Source organism: Corvus hawaiiensis, chromosome 2 (genome assembly GCF_020740725.1).
Source record: "Corvus hawaiiensis isolate bCorHaw1 chromosome 2, bCorHaw1.pri.cur, whole genome shotgun sequence".
NCBI lineage: Eukaryota > Metazoa > Chordata > Aves > Passeriformes > Corvidae > Corvus > Corvus hawaiiensis.
The window spans coordinates 60,041,415-60,065,983 of NC_063214.1; the positions used below are offsets into that span (position 1 = coordinate 60,041,415).

General features: G+C 45.3%; 1 protein-coding gene, 1 long non-coding RNA gene and 1 other non-coding gene across 3 annotated transcripts; 2 read left to right on the top strand and 1 right to left on the bottom strand.

Moving 5' to 3' along the window:
• Nucleotides 1-15,278: 15,278 nt before the first annotated feature.
• On the bottom strand, nucleotides 15,279-18,895 carry LOC125322145. Its single transcript, XR_007201869.1, has 2 exons — nucleotides 18,616-18,895; nucleotides 15,279-16,386 (listed from the first exon to the last, which is right to left on the bottom strand). It is a non-coding gene; the product is annotated as an uncharacterized LOC125322145 (long non-coding RNA).
• A 114-nt stretch (nucleotides 18,896-19,009) lies between these two features.
• TPT1 (tumor protein, translationally-controlled 1) lies at nucleotides 19,010-24,209 on the top strand. Its single transcript, XM_048295328.1, has 6 exons — nucleotides 19,010-19,128; nucleotides 19,378-19,451; nucleotides 20,093-20,283; nucleotides 21,022-21,127; nucleotides 22,441-22,557; nucleotides 23,981-24,209. Exons 1-6 carry the CDS (start codon nucleotides 19,101-19,103, stop codon nucleotides 23,981-23,983), a joined length of 519 nt encoding a protein of 172 aa, XP_048151285.1. The 5' UTR covers nucleotides 19,010-19,100; the 3' UTR covers nucleotides 23,984-24,209.
• On the top strand, nucleotides 23,786-23,915 carry LOC125322262. The gene has a single exon (XR_007201915.1). It is a non-coding gene; the product is annotated as a small nucleolar RNA SNORA31 (small nucleolar RNA).
• Nucleotides 24,210-24,569: the final 360 nt, after the last annotated feature.

Here is a 24,569-nt window from a genome sequence, read left to right on the forward strand (position 1 = left end):
TCTATGTCCTACTAAAAACAAGACAGAATACGGTATAAGATACAGCCTAATCTTTTCCACAAGGGAGATGATTCAATGTTGAATGAATGACAGAGAGGTTGACATGACACCAAATAACATCTCACATATGGTATGTTTTCTGCCACTTTCAGTACCCCCCTTACTGGCAGTACTCAATATCCAGGGATAGTAGGGAGCATCTGTTGGGGGAAACATATATTTGTGGAAGCATCTGCTGGGGAAAATACATATTTGGACTAGATTATCCTGTGAAAGCAGAGTTGCAGTTGAAGTAGTTCTACAGTAACAGGAATGTGACTCAAACAAGACAATGGTCAGAGAGATGTCCTGGCAGGTGAGCCCAAGCCACATCCTTCACAGTGCAGGATTTAGGCTGATCAGAACACAGAACTGCCTACATAGAAAAATTTCAAGCTTTCAGTGCTATTACTTCTTAAAGGAGCCCCACTATTCTCTTTCCTGATTCTCAAGTTTTGATTATTTTCTTCTAGTGTTTACAGAATGCCTTGCATTAAATCATTACCCAAATAATCCAGCTTTTCTTCTGGTTACCCCAGCCTGGCTTTGGGTAACCTAGCTTTTGGTATCAGCACTTGAATACCATTTCCTTCCTTTTAAATTTAAAAATGTACTTTATAAAATTTTGTAAAATTAAGCATTTAAGTAACTTTTTATTTTCTTAATTAAAAGTTCTGAAAAGGCAGGATGCTTTCTGGAGAAGTATTCTCTTGCTTTGCAGGCCTGCTGATCCACAGGATGACAACACCAGAAGTAACACCATGTATGGCTGAGATGAGCTGACTGCTATTAACCTTGGGCAAGATGGGTTATTCTGCACAGCAGGGGAAAACAGCTGTAGGATTTTGTCCTTGTGGTAGTTGTCTGTCACAAAAACCACATCCTGAACAAGTCTCTCAGGACCTTTAGTATGCAGTGGGATTCCTTGCTGATGCTGCAAAGCAGTGGTCATGGGTAGGAACACACATCTCCACTGGCTCCTAGTAACAAAGCCTGGCAGAGTGGGAAAACAATTGTTTTCCAGGGGCTAAAGAAGCACAGCCTGCCGTGACAGACGTCCTGCGTTTCCACAAATCATGGCAGCTGACATGTTCATGTCCCTCTATTTCCCACAGCTATCCTTCCCTACACTTGGTTCAGTGGATGCCAGATTTTGGATGGCTCATGCCTTAGGAGGCAGCACCAGGGAGCAGAGCAATGTGCCTCACAGCTGTAACAAGGGGCTTTGTTCTGCAGCAAGGCAGCACTGATGTAGCAGCTCACTGCCACAAAGGCAGATGCTCACTTACCTTCCCACATTCCCCTCCCATTCCCAGATGCAGTTCTGGCCCTTTGCTCAGGCTGGTGATTGCTCTCATCTGACTCATGAGTGGGTTCAACTCACTAACTACAGAATGCACCCATCAAACCCCAGGCTTCTGCCAGCTGATGGAGCTGAACTTCCTTCACGCTGACAGCAGCACCAATGTAACGGAAGAAGAAGGAGTGCATGACTTGAAGTGGGTTCATCCTGTTGGAAGCGTTGAAATATTAGAATGTCTCAGCATCTCAGAGGATTTAGCCACAAGTACCTGGGAGAGCAAAAACTCTTGAGGGGTTGCAGTATGCATCCTGCCTTTAACACCCACCCCATCCTAATTCCTCTGGCCTCCTGTCTTGCTCGCAGCAAGAGCAGGAGGTGGCACTAATGCCTGGACTTCACACAGTGTGCTAACAACTTTTTCTGACCTTCAAGGCCAGAGAACAGAGGCAAGGCAGAGCCACCTTGCAGCCTGCAGGCTGCCAGCTGGATCATTTGTAAATCCTCATTGAAGAACTTTGGATGGACTCCTACAATACAGCTAAAAATGCAGAGTCTAATTCATGCCAAAGCCGGGTTGGCCTTGTTTCAGCTCTAAGGCCATGGGGAATCCAGTCCTGCCTAATCAAAGAACCAGCCTACAAACTTCCTTGCTTTTCATTTCAAATGCAAAGCCAGAAAGAAGACAGGGAGAGACAAAAAAGCAATTAAAAGGAACAAAGATGAACAAGAGAAGATAGTGCAAATGAAGGCTGAGACAAAGAGACATGAGGAGAACAGGCCTGTATAAATTGTGCAGAAGGTTTTACTGGTGCTAGACTGTCTGAAATGACAAGAGGGTTTTTTGTAAGTGAAAAAAGTAAGTGGTGCTTTGAAAACAGATAGGCTGCCACTTCAGTAATAGTTGCCACGAGGACAAAGACATCTAGGTAGCTTGTTCCAGAGGAAAGCTTTACAGGTGAAAGCTACTTCTGACGCTTTCAGGATTCTGAGAGAAGAAATGTTCCAAGGAAGGTGTCTGGAGATTGAGTGATTGTCTCCACCTCTGGAGGAGGTGTTGAGGGATCCTGGAAGATCACAGCACTATGCAGTCACACATCAGGACATCCAGCATGGCCATCCTTCCAGGCTGCTTGGAGCACAGGACTTAGCAATAGATGATATACTTCCCCCTGGATGGAGTTAAACTTTGTGGGTTCGTAATATCTGTAAATTTTATAGGAAACTAGCCCACCTCTTGTAGATCTTACACATCCTGGATTTTATGTGATTTCAAAAGATCCACTGTTTTTATTATTTCTATATCTTAAATTAGATCCCTACCTGAAAGGCTTCTATAATGGAGGTAATTGTATGTGTATGAAAATGAGGTAACTATAGAAGCTACACAACTTTTTCCCAAATGTATCTCAGCAATATATAAATGACAGCACTTTTTTCTGATGTTGATTTTCACTGCAGACTCCATTGTAACATTGAATTTTGGAGATTATAAACAGGCTGTTCTGTATTTCTAAAGCCTTGAAGTACAAAAGCAGTTCCAGAAATAGGGTAACCCCAGAAAATGGCTTTTGATCAGTAAGTATACAGCATCTGAAAGCAATAGGAGAGGTGAAAGAGTGAGTACAGTAGAGATGATCTTACTCACTCCATACAATCCAGCACAAAGTAGAGGCATTTAAATGGTGTGGTTAAAGACTCGATGGGGAAAATAACAATGGTGTGCAGACTCCTGCAGCTCCATCTGGTTTATCTGAACAGAGCTCATTCAATTAGCTCAGCAAGTCTCTAATCAGCAAAAATGATCTTAGTTTAAGCACTGTCCACGTCACCAGTGCAGAAGGAATTAGCTCCCAAACAGAGCTCACCTGACCATGTTAGCACATAGTTATGTGTCTGTCTTTTCCATGTAAAAGTTAACACGCCTGACTTCATGGGTTTCAAGTATCAGATTAGTTGTGTCCCAAAAGCCCTCTAAACTTAGCCAAACACAGGCTTCTGGATACCAGCCCAGAAACAGTTCTAAGAATTTTCTTAAACTCTGCACTGTGCTGTAATCCCCTAGCAATCGTGATAGGAGACAGAGCTGCAGCAGCAGAGACCTTCAAAATTTCCTTTACATGCTGCAGGAGGACAGCATTAGGAATGAATTCTAGGCGTGCTTTCAGAAGTGCAGGACTTCTTGCAGCAGAAAAATCAGAATCAGGACTCTTAAAATCAAAGCTGTTCTGCCAGTGCCACAGATTTTTTGTTTTGCTGTTTTGTATTAGAAACAATGAGCAACATTTTTGCATTTTCATAATTAACATTCTTGGTCAAAAAATCAGTTTACCCAGAAAGCTCAACTGAATAGCTTTTTGGTTTTTTCTTGTTAAATCTTCTAAATCCACTGCAAAATACATCAGTTTTCTGGAAAACAATTGTTCAGACAGGCCACAGCATTCTTGCTCCCATCCACTCTCTCAACTGTTCCAGCAACCCCAGAGTGCATTTCCAAGGTTTGGAGGTATTTGCCATTTGCTGACAAGTGGCAATGGCATCAGGCCCTGGAGTTTCTCACTGACATTCAGTTCTTTCTCCTTTATTTTCCCTGTTTTGTTTACTTCAAATGCACTGAAACAAATGGCCATATAGATGTTAATGAATTACAGGCTCATTAATCAGACCTAGGTTTGCCTCCAAGTTTCAGCTGATCTCTCTTAGCCTTGTGAGCAATGTACTATGAAAATTCTTGAAAAGCCAGAAATTCAGTCTCAGAGGGTGGTGGTGGGAGACAAGTTATTATTTTGTAATGTTATCAGGCCATTACTTTTTTGTAGCAAAAATGGGGGGAAAAGCCTTGAATGAAAATCAAGAGCAAAATATTCTTGCAAGGGGACCGACTGCTCATCCTAAACCAAGGGTCTGATCTTCCAATATTAGGCTAGATACAGTAACGTCAAAATACTCTATGTGCACTAGCACTTAAGGTGCTGCTGCAAAAGATGTGGCTGAATTTATGAAGCAGATGATCCTCTCTAGTGTACATTGCACCTAAAGACATCTTGTGACACTGACACTTGGGATGGCACTGTAAATACAGAGATGTGTGTTCCAACAGTGCTCTGAGCTCACAGAGACTCTGCTCTGCTGATTCAAGTTGACTGGGGCCATTGGGGTGAGGAGTCAATGGTGCAAGGCGCAGCTGTAGTCACTCCAAATTTTTGATGACTGAGATTGGCTGGTTTTACTCATACATAAACATTGATCCAGCTTGGCTCCAGTATGTCTCAATTTTAAAATCTTCTGGAGCATAGACTAAAATGTTTTCCATCGCAGAACACCCACACAAATATAGATACTCTCCACCCCACTCCCAACCTTACTTCATATTTGAAGAGGTGCTTGCAAACATGAACCTTAAAAAGTACAGCCGAAAGGACAGTCAGGAGCTCTGTAGGACAAGAGCTCCTGGACAAGGTAAAAAGATTATATTAAATCTCCTCTGTCAGAACTGCATCTTAGTTCTCACTGCCTCTGTTTTTAAACCCAGATTTGAACGTCTGAACTTTCCCCCAAGTAGCACATGACAGAGCCAGATTGTGCCAGGTTCCAAAACCAGCTCCCAGAGACCTTTCCTGACCACAGACAGGAGCCAGTGCAGGCAGTGTGACCTTACTGAGGGGTCACTCTGCACCCATGTATTAAAATATAATTATTTTCTTTTCTGCCTTTCATTTCTGCAATTACATTAATGTTTCATTTCCTCTTAATATTCACTATTAACATAAGAATTGGTGTTTGAACTAAGTCAGAACAAAGCTATGATGTCACTTGCCAGAGCATGGAAAATAAAACATTGCATTGAAAATCACAGCGCTTGTCTTATGAACTACATGATTAAAAAATGTAACAACTACAGCCATGTCAATACTACTGCTGTATCACACAGCAGGCAAAACCAGAACACATGTATTCAACAGTCTTTAGCTCTCAGATATCTACTGGACATTTGTATTAAAATACTGAAGTACTTTCTCCATGAGTTCAATATGCACCTCCAGGTATGCTGTATATACAGTCTGTAGATTTCATATTTTTCATATAAAAATTATTTATTATATTAGCTAACAGTAGTTAACATTGTGTGCATTTTTATATAATTTTTAATCTTGGAAATATATATATATAGATGATAATATATGGTTTAAATGTTGTGGTGATATGACAAGTCTGTCTTTCGCCTCTCTGTGCCTTTCTGGTAAATTCGTGGCTATTCCTTGTTACATTTTTTAAGCTATTAGGTCCTTCACATTAATGGTATAAATGAACAAATAAAGGACTTCAGAATATGACTGAAATTGCACTGACTGTGAAAAAAGGATGTAACAGCGCCTGAAGCTGTTCACATCTCTGCAACTAGGCTTGAACAAGGGGGTGCAATTCTTACATGCTTTGTAATACTCAGCCTTCTTCCTGGAGGCCTTAAAGGGATCTCATCCCATAGACTGCACTTCTGAGCTGTTAGCAATGACTCTTCAGGGTATTTCTTTGTGGTCTGTTACTGCCCACATGTACATATTATGAATAAAGGGACTGAAACCAAAAAATGGAAATCCAAATTGAGGGCCAAGAACAAGACCTGAGCATCACAGGAAGCCCCTGCCTCTGCTGGGAATCAGAAAAGTACTTTGATTCCTAAAAACGTACTTACAGACTTAGCCCTGAACACCCTAGAAAGCAGCATGGCTCCAGCAGGGCTGGGGCATGGGACTTCCCCACTGCCAGTCCAAAACCCAGCCCTTTTTCATGCTTCTCTTTCAACGTTAACATTTTGTAACTTGGGCCAAACTTCAGCATCAGCACCACTGAAATATTATTACCATGGCAAGATCTCAGGTTCTCACTATACATCTTGAATACCCATGATCTCCACAGTTTACTTATTTCCCTACCCATGGAAATAAGTAATAATTTGTTATGACTGCATTACACCATGTCGTGGGTTCGGTTTGTAACCGGGCGGAAACACCAATTTAGTGTAGTGGTTTGGTCTAAAATACTCATTACTGTTTATCTTCTGTGAGATAAGAATTAGGAGAAATGCAAAGCAGGCACCAAACTTGAAAGAATATAAAGAAGTTTATTAACAGACCTAAAAGAAGGGAAAAAAAAAATTATACCACCTTCAGAACTCTCCTCCTCCCCCCACCTTCCTCCCTTCTCCCACTGACAATGTAAAAAGACAACCCTTGAGATGTTCAGTCTGTTTACCACTTCCATGATAACCTTGTTTAGTCCTTTTAGAAAGAGAAGTCTCTTCTTGCTCATGCTATGAAAACATTATCACAACGAGACAGCCGCCCACTTCCAAATATTGTTCAGTCCATTTAGGAAGAGGAGTCTCTCTGCCTGCATGTGAGTCCCTTCCCCCGACTTGCAGCTTGTTCAAGGTCACACACAGATAGCAATTGGTTTTCCCGCGTTCGAGGGTCCACTCTTGAAGTTTTTTGGGGTACAGTTTTAAGGTTGAGCCGTTCAGAAACAAAAACAGAGGCCCTTCTCCTTCCCTGGGAGCAAAGGGTCTTCATCATCTTCATTGTTAGGACTATCTCTGGGAGCATCTCTAGGAACTGAGGTTTCTCCTTTCCCATTTGGAGCAAAAGTCCTCATCAGGTTCATCTCTAGGAACTGAGGTTTTCTCCTTTCCCGTTTGGAGCAAAAGTCCTCATCTGGTCCATCTCTCCCTGTCCAAACTTCTCATGAAATTACAGCTGCGTCAGCATCTGCCTATCTCAGCGCAGGTGCTTTTGCTCACAAGTTGAACACTCCACCCCCCATATCTTCATGAAATTACAACGGGATACTCTGATATATCATAGCTTCACAACAGAATTTCAGCTTTAAGCATCTCCTCTCTCTCTTCCCTCAGGTTTTCAGCTCTTCACAGCAGTAAAAGGGTTAATCTCACCTCGGCCTTGCAGCTTTGCAGCTGGAATGTTGAATTTTTCTTATCGCAGTGGAGAGGGGGGAGAGCCGAGCCGCTCCGGCTGCCCACGGCAAGGCAGTGGGGGGGTTCCACGGCTGGAACAGGTCCATGGCTTCAGGATGGCCGTGGCCCGGCCCAGCCTGGCCCAAGCAGGGCTTGGCCGGCCCCGCTGGCCCCCACACGGGGCCCGCAGCCACCTGTCCTAGCGCCGGAAACGAGAGAGAGCTTGGGGGGGGGTTTGTCTATTCTTAAGTGTGGATCACAGAGGTGGTCACAACTTTAAGTGGCTTAGAGAATTGTCCATATTCAAACTGGCCAGCTGATAGGTTCTATCAGGTCCCAGAGGAAACTGTAAGCACCCCTTAGCAAGGACATCCCTTCCGGGACTATGCTTGCTAACCTATGACACACCACAAGAGAATCTATGAATGAAGAAACACATTTGGTTAATATAGCTACCAACCATCATGATTGTGTTCAGGAATGGAGAATATAATCAGGAATCAAAGAAATTATGAAAAGAATTTTCCTGGTCCTTAATTTTCAGTGGGCTACAAAAATCAGAAGGCTCAGCCTTTATATTTGCACTTTTCATGTGAAATACTAAAAAAAAAAAAATTGCAAATAAAAATCATGTCCTGAGCCTTTGTCTGCCTAGGTCAGACTCCAGGTAGTAAAGACACCCACAAATGATCAGGTTGTTCCTCAGGGAGGCAGCTTGCTTATAAACAGGACTGCATGTAGAAACTGAAATGGTGCTTTTTGTGTTCAGCAGCAGCAGACCTGTTCAATGAACTAATGGAGAAATTGCTATTTTTCTGTCTGTGTTTCTTGTGCGAAGCATGCGAGTGAGGGCTTTGGATGAAGGCCAAGTCTTTAAATAGCACTGGCCACCAGCAGAAATCCAAAGCAGTGGATAATAAACTCAGATTAATAGAAAGAAAGAAAAACTATCCCCATTTCCATGGCATTGCTCTTATGTGCCTGGCTGGAGCTCACCCCTTTGCCTTGCCTCAGAGGAGTTTGAAGCAGAAGCCAATTTCTACTCTGCTGTTTAGGGGCCCAGCACAGCTCTGGGCACCACCAACACATCACACCCTGCAAGCTCTCACCCTGTGTCTGCAACACCCACTCTCCCCAAAAGCAGCTTCTCTCTAGGATGTTCAGCACAAACCCATTCGTGAATAGTGAGAAAATACACCAAAAAGATGAGCAGAGTAATTTGCATATATCTGATGTTCAGCTTAGGACATCTGTTGCATGGTTTCCATATTCATGCTGTTCTCAGAGGAGAATCATTTGCTTTGTGCTGTAAGAGCTACGCCCCCGCACCTCCCTCCTTCCTCTGCATTCACTTGCTCCCGTATGTATTAATTTTTTCAGTGGGATTTCTTCCTGGTTTCCTATCCCCATAGAGCAGTAGTGATTTGTTCTACCAAGCCTCGCAGTAGGTGGATAAACATTACTAGCCTCATTTCACACATGGAGAATCTGAGACAAGAGGGTTATGCACGGACTGCCATTGCAGAGAGGAGAGGCTGTAAGCACCAGTTTTGACACACAGGAATTTCTGTGTTGCCTCACAGGTGTGTACTGTGCTCCCACACACACTCTTGAGCTTCTCAAAGCTGAAGGGCAGCATGACCTTTCAGGAAAAACAAGTCCAAACTTAACAGGCACTGTGTGCACCATGGCCACAGTGGTTGTTATTTACAGCAGAAAAATATGTGTGCTCCACTTTGGATGTGCATCAATGTCTTTTCTACGTCCCGATGCACTTTGCTTGTACACATGTACATGTTTGTGGGTGGACATGTTCATGTATGTCAGGATGTCCCAGACAGGAAACTTGCTGTGGTTTAATGCCTGATGAGCCACAGCTGGAGGAACACAGGATTGGACCACATTGCAGAACAACTTAGAAATGAGACACACAGAGGGGGCCTGTGGCTGCACAAGGGAGTGTGGATGTGATTTCTTGGCACTGCTGAAATGAGGCAGCCTGACCTCACAGCACCTCTGCAATCCTTCGCTTACTCAGGGATATCCAACACTGCCTTGGCTGGGTATTTGAGCACAGTCATTAAACAGTAAGGAAGCTGGTGGCAGCTAAACCACCTGTCACATGTGAGGAGGGTTTTACTTGCTCTTTGAAATGTCAAAACCAGGTCAGAACCGTAAGACAGCAGAATCAGATGAGGAGAAATCCTCAGGGCAGCAGTTAATGTAATTGGCATAGCTGGGAGCTAGTGAGGAAGAATGGGCAGCAGTCCTCCCTCACCTCAGCATGGCCCACAGTTTGTCAGGGGCTATTTCAGGGCAGAGAAAGAGCCAGAGATGATTCCCTAGCCTCCTTAGGACTTTCTTTCCCCCTCAATGTTTCTAGAAATGTTCTCCCCTAAGGCTGCATATGACTGACAATTAATAAAGGGCATTCAAGGATACAGAGATCTCTTCCAAACTCCTTCCTGAAAAACATACAAATCTATGCAGAGAACAGCAACATCTCAGTGTTAAATTTCCTGAGCTCCAGCAGTCCTTGGCTGTAGGGCTTCTTCCTGAGCCAGGAGGGCTTAGTAGCCCCTTCTGCAATTTTTTTAAATTGCTTTTGCAATAATCTAAACTTTTGGCATCCACCCTCAAGCAGTAAGTTTCACAGGGTAACTACACACAGGGTGTTAAAAGGAGCCTTCTTTTGACTCTTCTGAACTGTCGCCCCATCATTTTCTTGATGTACCCATATTTCCTGTCTGCTGATAGACAGTGAATAGTCAGTCTCTTTTTTCTCAGCTCTGCTGCTGATTTCAAAGCTTGCTGTCACACCCACCACCCAAGATATCTCTTTTTAAAGTTGCTGTGTCCTTTTCCAGATTAATATTTTGCTCCTTGCCTCTCTTCTTGGTACTGGTCCTACTTTCATCATCCCTTTTTGACTCTGGGAGGCCATGCCTGCACATGGCTTTTGACATTTGGGCATACAGCAATTATATACAAAATGTATGTGTGCGTGTATGTGTGTGTATATATGTATATATATATATATATATATATATATATATACATTTACTCTGTGTGTGTGTATACAGACATATGGTGGGGATGTTTCTGGTTTTATTCTCCATTTCCTTCTTAAAATTTCATTAACAGTTTAGTCATGTGATCAGCACTAAGAGCTGCTCTTATGTTTTCACAGAAGTATCTATTATCACTTCAGGCAACTCTGCCCTGAATTGTATTCATTAGCTAAATTGCTTTTTTAAATGTAAAGTTCCTGAAGAAATACATAAGATGAGCTGGTTCTTCCATTTTTCCTCTCTACCTACAGTATCACAGCCATGGAGAGAGACTTGCATGTGCCCACTGACCCAGTGAAGGAACCAAACAGTGAGGAACACCCCAGCTCATCCTGTGTGAAAGTACTGACAAATAATATAGTTGGGGTTTTTTAATAAATACAGAAATTGTGTAGCCAAGTGTCCATGTAGAATGAGTTCCGTAAGGATCTGAGCATCAGACAAACCTCTAAATCCACACTAATACAGGTTATGATCCATCCTATATTTGCAACACTCACAGGGGAATGGTAGAACCCAGGTCCCTTTTCAGTAAACGTTTGTTCTGCAGAGGATGATGGAAATCTCCAGCACCAGGAGATCTGAAAAACAAGGTAAGCAAACATCTCCCCAGAGAAGTGCATGTCTAACTAATCCCCCTGATGAAAGAAGACTGGTTGACTGAACTCTCAAGGTCCTTTTCTACCCTTATCTTGAAGTGCCTCAGATTATCAGCCATCTCACAGATAGATAAACAGATCATTCCCTATTTCCTTGGAGCATATTTGTGGGGAGAATCGGCAAACAGCTGCTTCTCTCATCGTTCTGTTAAAATTCCCTATTTTGGAATGGCTCCTATAGTGCTGCTGTACCTTTCTAAAACAATAGAAACCAGAGCAATTCAAAATCACTCAGAAGCTGAGAGATACCTCCTAAGTGTCCAACATATCCTGTGTCACTCAAGTCCCTTCTTGATTTTCACGGCAGGGAGGAATGCAGTGGACACAAAATTCTTATCAGAAAATAATAAATATCGGTCTTGAGATCTTTGAAAATGAAGCAGCTTTGTATTTCCAGCTGACATGTGTTATGATCTCAAGTTACTGGATTGCCATTTAAGAAGCTGTTTTCCAAAATGGAATCTTTTAGTCCTGTTGCCTGCTGTCCCCTACAGTATTTTAAAGTGAAGCTTTGCACAACTGAGAGACCAAAAGGTTCATCTACCATTTCCTTATAATGGATATTAAATCCTGCCATTTTCCTGGAGCATCTGCAGCAAAGATTGCTGTCTAAATGTAACTGTGTTACCTGCTGGTAGTGTCAAAGTCCTAGGGATAACACCATTAACATGCTGAGTGCTCCGATGATTATTTCGCTATTGACAAGACTGACACTGACAATGACCCAAAAAGCACATAGAGATGGATTAAAATGGCAGAATTCAATTTCAGGCTTCATAACATTTCTGAAGCAAATGCCATTTTGAAAAATGGCAACTGAGTGAGTTTAGCATGGCAGCATTAGCCCCTGTAACAGTTAAGAACTCAACAGACTCCAGCTCATTACATGTGGATGCTAATTATTTGAAGTGAATGGTATCTGTGTGCAGCATCCAGCTGGCCAGGAGCCCAGAGCAGCTGTATCAGTTACAGGCCCAAGATCGAATTTTACTTGCGCTGGTCCTGGGGCATTTCAGGTGACATAGGAATGATGCCAACAGCAATGGAAAAAGCTCTGGCCTCCTACCAAGGTGAGCAGAGCCCTGCTTGCCATCCACCAGCTCCTGTCCCGCCATCTAGTGGGGTGTCTCTTACTTGGCACAGGCGTTGAGAAAGCCTTAAGTCTGGCACGAAAACAGAGAGCTCGTTGGATGATGTCTTCTTTGAGTCTTCTCGACAGGGATCGCTAGGTTAACTGAAGATGTCTTCAGGGTGAAGAACTGGGCAGAGGTTGGCCTTAGAAATACTGGCTAACTTTGAGGTGGTGCCTGTGTATAGAAGTTGTAACCTTGCCTCACGTTGCAGTAAAACCAGCTGCAGTGTGGGATGGAGCCATGAGCTGCCCTGCTGGGACCCTCTTCCCAGGGCTCAGCAGCTGTTTGTGCCCAGGCCTGTCCCTCGCTCCCTACCTGTGCTGTGCTGCAGCCACGCTGTGTCTGGCCCCACGTCTGGCTCATCCCAGCCCTGGTGCGGCTTTAGACATTGGTCCCACACTGCCGGGCCGGCTGGGGCCCCATGAGGCTGAGCCCTTGCTGGGCAGGACACTTCCCCTGCCTGCAGTTCCAGCTCCCTTTCCCTTATGTAGCTGGCCCGCCTGCTCCATGAGAAGTTCATTTGAGCTCACTTAACAAAGGGATTTACTGATGATCTATCTCTGCTGTGGAGGTTAAATAGGATAAATTCCACTCCCATTCTTTGCAAAATAATTGAACCAGCCAGGCATGTACTGATAATTTCTTTTTTTTTGTGTGGATGACTTTATAAAACTTCACTCTGCTGTAAAAGTGGATCTCTGCAGAGAGACATCCATGTTTACTGCCCACAGATTAAGCAGAGTCCCAGCAAGCACAAGAAATTAGATCCCTGCTCATCTTTGCCTGAGGTTTGGCATGGAAGAAGCCCTTTCTGCAACACACCTCTAATCTGAGTCAAAGGACTCTACCACATTATATTAAATAGGACTAAAATAGGGACTCACTAAAATTAAAGCTCTGGGCACTGCAGAACCTGAATACTTCTCCCTTGTGTACATGCGATTTCCACACAGACCCATCTTGCCATGCAGGACAACATTCCTCTCCCATAACGTCCCTTTTCCAAACCCTCTTGTTCATTCTGAATGGGGATATGAGGATATTATTTTTATCCTAACTGTGTGACCACTCTAAACAGGTATAAATGACAGCACATAGTTCATCTAAGAATCACTTGGTGATGAATAGGGTTAAAAAGGATCTAGAGGCAGCCTGTCCCTTTGTTGTGGGGCAGAATCAGCCATTATCTGTGTCATTAATGACAGATCTAACATGCTTTCTGATCTCCACGGGCAGGTTTCTAAATTATTCTCAAAAACCTGCAGGGACAGAGAACTAGGTAGACAGCCTATTCCTTGCTTCTCTATTGCCTGTACTGGAAAGCATTTCCAATGCCTAATCTACAACTTCCTCACAGCAAACTAAATTAACTCATATTCCTTCTACTCATTCCCTCTGCTCTTGTGAACCCTTGCTGATCAGTCCATACCTTTTTCAAAGTGTGTTGCTAAAGCTAGAGTCAGTGCTCCAGGAAGTACCAGCACCACAAAACAGAGCTCAGCCCCTCATATCTGCAACAGCACAAGATTCTTACGCATAACATCACCCCTTATCTACTCCAATATGGTGTGGGCTTTTCTCAGAACAGGTGAAACAGACATTAGGAATTCTTTTTTCACTAATGGCTGGTCAAGCACCAGAACAGGCTGCCCAGAGATGTAGTTGAGTCACCATCCCTGGAAGTATTTAAAAGACATGTAGATGTGGCACTCAGGGACATGGTTTAGTGGTGGACTTGGCAGTGCTGGGTTAATGATTGGACTCAATGATCTTAGAGGCCTTTTTCAAATTAAATATTTCTATGACTCTATGATTCTTGTTCAGCTTTGGATCCACCAGTATCCCAGATCTTTTCTGCAGAACTGCTGCCCAGTTCTCTGTCCTGTGTCTGTGGCTGATCATTTCTGCTCTGCATTCACAAGCATGACATCAGACCACCCATATGGAGCACATCATCATCTCAGCGTTCCCTGGCATTTGCCAGCAGCGGAAGCCTACAACAGAGCAGAGGACCAGAACCAGGATAAGGCAGCACTTCCCCAATGCACTATTTCAGTTTCTAGCAGTGTGTGGCTCAGGGCTTGTTTGAATGTTATGCTGCATCTTTTTGGTAGATTTTCCTTTAGTAAATGTTTGACTGCTCATTGACCTGCTGACCTCATCCAAATGCCTTCTAACAATTCAGGCCACTTGTCCAATGTGTCAAGATCACTTTTTAATTCCAGTCTTAATCTCCAATACCCTTGTGGTCCTTCCCATCCTAATGTTACTGCCACTTTAATGAATGCACCCTCTATTCCATCATTCAGCACATCAGTGGGACACACTGGCAGCAGACACGAGGGTCAGGCACAGGCCTTTCTACACAGCCCTTTCAGTCACATGGATGTTTATAAGGTTAGCAAGTATAAAATCAGAGGTGGACAGCACCTTGCTTCATAGTTCTTAACCTGGGAATCGCAGTCCTGTTTTTCCTAGAAATGTATCAGTTGCAGTGCCGGCTGACAGCTCACACCCCCAGGGCAGGGTTTGGGTGAGCTGACCTGGTGCAAGCAGTGCCACAGGTAAAAGGGGTTTGTGGCTGCGCAGTGACCTCTGTGTCTGTTCGGAGAAGTGCAGCGGCCAGCGAGAGAAACAGAGCTCTCAGGGTCCCAGCTGCAGGGAGAGGAACTGTAAATACTGAAAATGCCAAGGTAAGAACACCTGCATTTGTTCTGAGTGCAAGAGGGGTTGTTGCTGAAGACCTTCCTTGCATTCTAAAAGTGATGCCTTTGTCCGGGCTATCTTCATCTATCTAGCCCAGTCTAACATGGTCTATCACTTGTGAATAGATCTGACCTGATAAGATACACTGATGATCAAAGCTCAACTCTTTCAAATACTAATCTTGGGATCTGGGATTCTGGCTTAGTACACTGCCAATGCAAATCTAAATTATGAATTTTGGCTCGAGATCCAAACCAGTCGAAGGATTGCCAAGCACTGGAAGACTGGCTATATTCATAACATGAATATAGCCAGTCTTGAATGAATTCACCTGAAAGAATCAAACTGATGGTCTGTTTTTGTGAGATCAATTCCCAATTAATAAGAAGGAGTAGCAAATAATGATCAAATCTTTATTGCCTGGAAATGCCCCAGGGAAAGGACTTGAAGGAAACCAGTTAAAAGCTACAATTTCCACCTGTTTGTTGAACATTTGTTGAACGAGGGGCTACAAAGTCACAGCTCTTTGTTTCAGTCCTAAATTCCAGACAGATTTGTGAAGAAAAATTTGAGCTGATCACAGGCATATCATGCATTTTCTCTCCCAAAGCCTTTGTGCTGGGAGATGTACTGGGGAAGGGGGCACTGGGCACTGGGCACAGACTGTCCTGCCAGCCTCTCTGCAGTGCCAGGGCTTGCTCAGTCCTTTAATCTTCATTTTTCCAGTTTCTTTCTACCAGGAGATATATATGTGTGTATATATATATACTTAGGATGCTCTCCCCCACACCCAGCAAATGATGTAAAACATCACCACTATGATGTGACTTTCACAGCCTTTTACAAAGGTTAGAACTGGTGCCATCCCTTATGTCACAGCCCAGTATCACCTCTCTTCCTCCAGCCTCACCTCTGCTTTATTTCCACTGATTGCACCTTGCAGGAGACTTAGCTGAAAGCAGGACCTCCTCACTTTTCTTACAGCTCAATGGGAGTTGCCACAATAGGCTGAAAATATACTGTTTATTTAGGGAAAGAACGGTGTAGTATCAGCTGTCATCTGGCACTTTAATCCAAGACACAATTAGTTGAGCACAGCCATATCCAGATGCTAACACTTGATGGAAGTAACACTGCAGTAATTCACAACTATCTGAGGTGTGGCTTCCATGAGAAAGGCTTCTTGTGAGACTCTGCAGACACCTGCCCAGAAAATCCTCCTCAAATAGTATTAGAAGACTCATCAATAAAACCACGGGATTCCCATCAGTCCTTTGGGATTTACACAACACCAAAGGTGAGGTGCACTATCAGGAAAACCTGTCACATCATTTTGGGTGTCAATTGGCAACTAAAAAGGTGGAGGGAGAGAGGGAAGCACCACATTTTTAACCTATCACTCTGAAATGTGGATCCAACTCTGGCTGGATATGAGAAGTGCTTGAAGAGGCTACCTGGACAGAAGGAAGGTGAGGAACACTAAGGTTTTCTCAAATGTTACCAGTTTCTGAAAAAAAAAAAAAAAAAAGGCATTTTCAAATTAATTCATCACAAAGTATCAGCCCATGACATAATTCTCTGTTTATATGGGATCACAGGAAAATTTCAGCGTTGGTACTTCAGTGAAGCCTATGCCAATTAAAACAGTGCTAACTTCAGCTTGATACTGATTTAACTTAACTCCACATCAAACTGGTGTTCACACAGGAGCCTTGACCCATTTAAAAGATGCATTTTTAAATGACATCTCACATTTTACACCTGCAACTCTTAATACAGACCTACAGGCAAGGCAAAGCAACCTGAAGGTCCACCTGCCTTCACACTGTGCTAAAGGGTTTCTACCCTGACTTCAGTGAATTGAGTGAACTGATGAATTTGTAAGAGGTTTCTGGACTACTGCAAAAATATCCATTTTTCTAGAACAGTCTCTCAAAAATAAAACCAAATTGAAGCACACCTACTAACTGGATGTTTTTAGCTGCATATTACACTACGTAGAAGGAGCCAAATGTTCCCCTGTCACTTAACACACTGCTGAAGATGTAAGTTGCTCTGTTTCTACTGTGGTTTGTAAAAAGAGGGGATATCTTTTATCAGGCCAGCTGCCACTGAGAAAAAGAGACAGATAAGCTTTTGGGCAGAAGCCCCTTCTTCAGGCCTGAAAGAGCAGCAGTAGTCTTGAAGGTGAAAACCAGCAGAAAACGACTTATAAATTTAATTAGATTATGTAAGCAGCTAGACCATCTGACAAAAAAGGGCACTGATATCTGGAGCAAAGGAAGGAAGAGCAGGGGAGGAGGAGATAAAAAGGGAGCTCCGCTGGCACAAAGAAAGCAATGAGCAGTTTACTGCCTCAGGAAAGTGAGGGACAGGGAATTGTGTCCTGTGCCCTGATGTCTCTGCCACATCCAGGATCATTAGCAGCACAACGAGCTTCAGGTCCCATGGTGTCTTTTGAAGGTATTTTATCAATGTCTCTTAAGAATCAGAGTTCAAGTGAGGTCTAGATTTGTTTCAGCTGTGACAGGCTGCTGCAGAAAAGTATGTCCAAAGGGGGAAAAAGAGGTCTAGGCATTACTATCCTTCTGTCTTTCATCTCGACCCTCACTGCTGGGCTAAATCTCACTTATCCTTGGAAAAATAAGAAAAATATACCTGCCCCAGCCAGCCCTTTCACAAGTGCAGAGGTGGTGTCTCTGAACATACCCAACTCAATTTCCCTGAGGGAGTAATAACAGCAAGAGTCTAACAGCTTCCTAATTATTTCCCTATTTTGAAAACATCATTTATTTGGAGGAGGTGCAGCACCCAGTAGAGCAAATGCATGTCCATGTACACCCAGTAGGGCGAATGACGGTCCGTGTCCCCGTGTCACGGCCCTTGCAAGGTCCAGAGCCCTGCAGCAGTGCTTCCCTGGGGCACTTGGGAAAAGCTGGGAGCGCTTCTCCTTGGAAGGTCAGTGTGTGGATTTACGAGGCTGCCTGTGTTAAATGGCAAGCTAGTTTGGAAAATGTGGGTGCAAAGATGCTTTGTAATACAACACAAGGAAAAGAGAGTGGATATACGTAATTGCCTCCCTAGAAAAAACTACTGAGGAGAAAGAAGGGGTGCATAGATGTGCCTGATGCCTTAGGACCTAAGGCATCATGCCCAAAAGCTGTACCATCTTGCACCAACTGGCAAAAAGAAAGTGAAAGTGTGATCATCCCAGCTCGGTGACTCTGAGTAATGAGAAACGGGCTAGTGATGACACATCCCAGACACCTCATAAGAAGTTAGACAAAAAGAAAAGTGTTACTGAGAGCTTAAAAGATTAGAAGAAAGAGGAAAATTGGTGTTGAAACCCATGACATGCAGACACAGGCAATGAGGGAGAGGCACCAGCTCTGCACTGGCACGGGGCAGGACTGGTTGCTCTCCAGAGGTCCCTGCCAGCCCTGACTCCCTCTGACTTGGGAAAGATGAAACCCTGCTCCCCATTTTGCAAGTTGAATCTGAGTCAGCAGTGCCCTGGCAGCCAGGAGGGCCAACTCTATCCTGGGGTGCATCAGGCACAGCATCGCCAGCCGGGCAAGGGAGGGGATTGCCCTGCTCTGCTCTGCACTGGGGCAGCCTCACCTCCAGTGCTATGTGCAGTTTTGAGCACCACGATATAAGAAAGACATTTAGGAGCTATTAGGTTGTCCAAAGGAGGGCCACAAGGACCATGAAGGGCCCTGAGGGGAAGACGTACGAGGAGCGGCTGAGGTCACTTGGTCCGTTCAGCCTGGAGGAGACTGAGGGGAGGCCTCCGTGCAGTTACAGCTCCCTGGGAGGGGCAGTGCCGCTGCCGCTGCCGGTGTCGGTGCCGGTGCTGCTGTGGCTGTCGGTGTCGGTGCCGGTGCTGCTGTGGCTGTCGCTGCCGGTGTCGGTGTCGCTGTCGGTGCCGCTGTCGCTGTCGGTGTCGCTGTCGGTGTCGCTGCCGGTGCCGCCCCAGCCCGCGCTCCGAGAGCCCCACGCTCGCGCTCCCCTCGCGCGGCGGTTCCGGGAGCGGCCGCGCGGGGGCGCCGCTGGCGGCGGGGCGGGGCGGTGCGCAGTGCGCGTGCGCGGTGACGCGGGGGGCCGTGCCCGCTATATGAGCCCCGGCAGGCGCTGACTCGGCCCTTTCCGCCCCGCTCCCGCCCCGCGCCCGGGTCGCTGCGCTGAGACCCCGCGCCCCCGCCGCCCCCCGCCGCCGCCATGATCATCTACCGGGACTGCATCAGCCGTAAGGGCGCGGGGAGGGCGCGGCGCGGCGCGGCCGGGAGGGGCGGCCGGGCTGCCGCTCGGAGCGGGGGGGGAAGCGCGGCCCGGGCCCGGGCGCTGGGCCCGGCGGTGCCGCCGCGCATGTGCGGGGCTGGGCCGAGGCGGGGGGGGCGCGGGGCCCGGGGGCGGGAGCGGCGGGGGGAAGGTGGTGGGTGCCGGGAGGTGGAGGCTGACGTGTGCGTGTGTGTGTGTGTATGTCTGTCCCCCGCAGAGGATGAGATGTTCTCGGACATCTACAAGATCCGGGAGGTGGCGGACGGCCTGTGCCTGGAAGTGGAGGGGAAGGTGAGTGCCCGCCCGCCCCGAGGGAGGGAGGAAGGGACGCCGCGGTGACTCACGGCCGGTGGGGAGTGGGGGTGGCATCCCTGCGAAGGGCCCGAGGAGGGAGAGAGAGAAGGGAAGACCAGTGCCTGTTGCTGCCGCGGGTGGTGCCTAAGAGAGCCCGGGTCAGCTAGGGTAGAGTGTGATGGAGTTTGGGTTAGGCACGGGAGGGGGGGTCATGCTTGGGAGCCATAGAATCATGGAATGGTTTGGGGTGGAATGGACCTTGAAGATCATCCAGTTCCAACCTCCCTGCCATGGGCAGGGATACCTTCTACTAGATCAGGTTGCTCAAAGCCCCATCCAACCTGGCCTTGAACACTTCTAGAGATGGGGCATCCACAGCTTCTTTGGGCAGCCTCTGCCAGTGCCTCTCATGTAAAGAATTTCTTCCTGATAGCTAATCTAAACCTACTCTCTTTCAATTTGAAGCCATTCCCCCTTCTCGTGTCCCTGGGAAAATCAGTACTCAAGCTGCAGCCAGGTTCCTTGCACTGAACTGTGTCTCTGGAGTTGTGCCCTGCTGTCAGGTCATAGGTGTGTAAGAGCAGTAGCATTAAGGTTTTTTGCAGAGCCGTTAAGTTTTTTGATGTCTCTAAATCTAGATGGTCACCAGGACAGAGGGTCAAATTGATGACTCTCTAATTGGTGGCAATGCCTCTGCTGAAGGTCCTGAGGGAGATGGAACAGAAGCCACGGTCATAACTGGTGTTGACATAGTAATTAACCACCACCTTCAGGAGACCAGCTTCACAAAAGAATCCTACAAGAAGTACATCAAGGATTACATGAAAGCGTAAGTGTTGGAAGGCTTTTCCTTTCAGTGGGATGGCAGTGGTTTTACGTGCTTGAGACTATAAAAACAGCACTGGGTTTATTCATAGTAGGTGTTGGTTCTGATACGGGTGTGAAACTGGCTGTGAACTTCAGTAATGTCTTAATGCTTGGTAGAACTGGAGCCCTGAAGAATGGGTGCTGGAATATCTATGTTTATCTTGGCTGAGGTAGAGGACTTACTTATGTGCTTTGGATCTTATTTGTAACCTTGCTGTTTTCTTTCATATTTCTCCATGCCAAACCTTCATGTGGAAGGGACTGAGGTGGTAAAAAAAAAAAGCTTCCTGAAGCTTTTCTAGCATGACAATGTGCAAATGGGACTTTTTGCTAGTTCAAGGTGTAATTTCTGTTGCTTGCGGTTCAGTGGGGTTAATACTGATGGTGAAAATGCTTTGTGACACAGATAGGTGACACTCTTGGTGCTGTGGAAGAGGCTTGCTGATTTTTGCTGATTTTTGCCTTTTTTATTAGCCTAGTAGTATAATGAGCTTGGTAGGAATGGCAGGCACTGTTTTGTGATTTCACTTGCAAAATTTAATTAAAATCTGGGGGCTTTGAGAAGGAGTGGGGGGAAAGGCAGCAAAATCAAAATTTGATAGGTAGCAACTTTTTCTGCTATGACACCCTGCCAGACAGTGAAGTTATTTAACTAAACATGTTTTCAGAGGTTTGTTTTTTTTTTTTTTTCCCCTTCCAGAATCAAAGCCAGACTTGAGGAGCACAAGCCAGAGAGAGTAAAGCCTTTCATGACAGGGGCTGCAGAACAAATAAAACACATCCTTGCCAACTTCAAAAACTACCAGGTAACTTATGTTTCCTTAACAGCAGTATTGATAAGCTGTAATTGGTTCATTTGCTGTACTGATTTGGATAATTTTGGGGGCTCCTGTTGTGAGGATGCTAACCTGACCTTTTCTGAGAGTATTAGGGGCCCTGAGAGTCAGGGAGGAGAAACAGCCAAAGACTTTTAGGTGTTTGGGGATCTAATTTCAGCTGGTAATGCTTGTAGTTATCTGCATTTGTTGTTAGGGCAATTTAGGGACTGTGGAGTTAGACTTGAAAGGTGGATACTTTGGCCCTTGCTGTGTCTTACTCTTTTCACAGCAGCATGGTAAAATTAGAGAATCACAGAATGCTTTGGGTTGAAAAGCAGCATTGAGTTCCAATCCCTTGCCATGTGCAGGGACACCTTCCACTAGATCAGGTTGCTCAAAGCCCCATCCAACCTGGCCCGTGAGCACTTCCAGAGATGGGGCATCCACAGCTTCTCTGGTCAGCCTGTGCCAATGTCTCACCACCCTCACAGTAAATTATTTCTTCCTAATATGTAATCTAAATCTGCCCTCTTTTGAGTTCAAAGCCAATCCCTGTTGTCCTATTGCAACATGCCTCTGTCAAAAGTCCCTCTCCAGATTTTTTTTGTAGCCCCTTTTAGGTACTGGAAGCTGCTGTAAGATCTCCCTGGAGTCTCCAGGGGTGAACAGTCCCAACTCTCTCAGCCTCTCCTCATAGGAGAGGTGCTCCAGGCCTCTGACCATCTTAGTGGCCCATCTGGGCTTGGTCCAGCACATCTTTCTTATGTTGGGGTCCCAGCTCCAGAGCTAGATGCAGCACTCCAGGTGATGTCTCAGCAGAGCAGAACAGATATCACCTCCCTTGGCCTGCTGGTCACTCCTCTCCTGATACATTTGGGTTTCTGGGGTGCAAGCTCACAGGGCTGGGTTACGCTGAGTTGTTGTCAGCCAACACCCCAAGTCTTTCTCCTGAGAGCTGCTCTCAATCTGTTCTCAAGCCCAGCCTGTATTTGTGCGTGGGATTGCCATCACCCAGGTGTAGGATCTTGCACTTGGCCTTTTGAACTTCACAAGGTTCCCTTGGACCCACCTCTCCAGCCTGTCTAGGTCCCTCTGGGTGGCATCCCTTTCTTCTGGTGTGTCATCCATGGTGGTATGGAGATGGACAAGCTGCAGAGAAGGAAACTCCTTGTGGCTGGTCAAAGACTTTTAAAAGGAAGACTTTTAAACTGAGCTTGGTGGTGTTGAATTGTTCATGTGTAAAAAGGCATTTTCTCCTGATAATAGCTGATTAAATGTCTCAGTAACACATTCCTCTGAAGTTCTTTGTAGGAGAGAACATGAATCCAGATGGAATGGTGGCTCTCCTGGATTTCCGTGAGGACGGTGTGACCCCATATATGATTTTCTTTAAGGACGGCTTAGAAATTGAGAAATGTGTAAGTACTGACCTGACCTGGGTGAATGTGCCCAAGTACATGGTGAGCTCCTTCATCACTCGTTCTCCTGTACCCCTGTTAAAGTGAACAGTAGCTGCCAGTTAAAAAACAGTGTAAGCACAGCATGATGGGTGCTTCATATTATATAAAGGGCCTGAAACTTATGAGTACTATTCAGTTGTACTGAAAGGGGATGTAGTGTCACTGCAGTGACTCATGGTGACTTAATGGCTAAGAAATGCAGAAGGGATTGCCCTGGTGAGATGTGTGTAATTGGGAATGGGTTTAAACTATTACCTTAAAGAGAAGGTTCTCTGAAATGGAGCACTTCTACTTTGGATCCCTTTTGTGGGGGTTAATTGTGAAGTACCTTGCATGGTCATGTCCCATCTTCTTTCACTTAATCTGATGGCCTGCTACAAGAACTGTCAGTTTAAATATTGCTCTAAATTTGGGAACACAGTAATATGTGACCAAGTACTTAACCTTACTCTCTCTGGAATCTCCAACTACCTGAACTCAGGACAGCTCCTGTGGTTTGCTTTAACTATTCTGTATTGGAATATGGTTGCCACAAGACAGTATTTGGGTCCCAGCACTTGTGGGTTTTTGGCTTGTTTGGAGACCTGTGGAATTCACTGCAGTGTGGGATCACCAGTTGCTTTGCCCAGTCATTGTGGACATGTGAAGTCTGTTTACAGACAGCTAAATTTATCTGTAAAGGCTCTTACAGGCTTTCTGGTATGCAAATCATCTAAAGATGAGCCAGATTCTGGAGTGGAGCAGTAGCCCAACTAAATGAATACTTTAACTGGCAGACAGACACAGCACTTCCCACAGCCTGATGGAGGGGTGATGTCTGTCCTGGCCCTGGAAGAGGTGATGATCTGGAAGGTACCTCCTGGGAGCAGAAGCTTCTGTGCATCTCCTCTACAGGGGCACACCTTTTGGATGTGTTGTTTGGGTAACTCCATCTACTTCAAGGTGGAGTGAAAGAACAGTAGCAGGGTGTTCCCATGTGCAGTAAAACCTGCTTCAGCTTCTTGGTGCAGCTGTTTTCAGAGACAGCATGTACATTGTAAGCTCTGGTACTTGTTTTGGATGTGCTCTTACTTGAGAGGAAATCTGAACCTTGGCGTGTCAAGCAGGAAGGGTGTGAATGAGTGTTCCACCTGGCTTGCTCAGCAGCTGGTGGGTGCCAGTTGCTTTGTACAGTTGTAAAAATGATCAGCATCCTCTGATAGACCATGGGCACTTTTCCTGTTGCTCCCTGGTTTGCACTAAGATGCAAAAATAACTTCCTTGCGCTTTCTGCCTGCCTGACTGTGGCAGCCCAGATTGAATTAGAGAATACATGAATAAGTTACAGAAGCTTACTGTGACTGTCATGACCTTCAGCTAACACTTGCCACTCTTGTTTCAGTAACAAATCAAACAGTATGGTTTTGGATCACTTGTCTTCATAGCTGGCTGCTGTTTCTTCTTCATCGGCACAACACCAGGAATCAGCAATGTCTAACAACTGGACTGATGTCATCTTGAGCTTTATTCACTTATTTTGACCCTGATTTGGAGTGGAGGCATTGTTTAAAAAAAAAAAAGAAAAAACATCTATCATGTAGGTTGTCTAAAATAAAACTCATTTAAACCCATTCTAGGTGATGTCTGTTGGTTTGATGTGTGTCTCAAGGTGACTCGAAGGAGAGGTTGCACCAAGGATTGGGTGCTGTCAGTAGCAGAGCTGGTGCCAGTGCCCTGCAACTGGACTGTTTCCAGACAGATTTCACTGTTTGCCTGTGGCACTGGAGTGCAAAAGCAGGTTGAGGTCAGTAAGGCAAAGTCCAAGAAATGTCATAATGGAGTGGACCACCTTCATTGTTTGTGATTGTGCAGAGACTTACCTCTGGAAGAGATAAGAAATGAATAATGAAAACATCCCAGAATGGAATATGTGCCACTAAAGCTGAGGGCTGGCTGAGCTGCTTTGTCAGACAAGTGTACTTGAGTCTCTC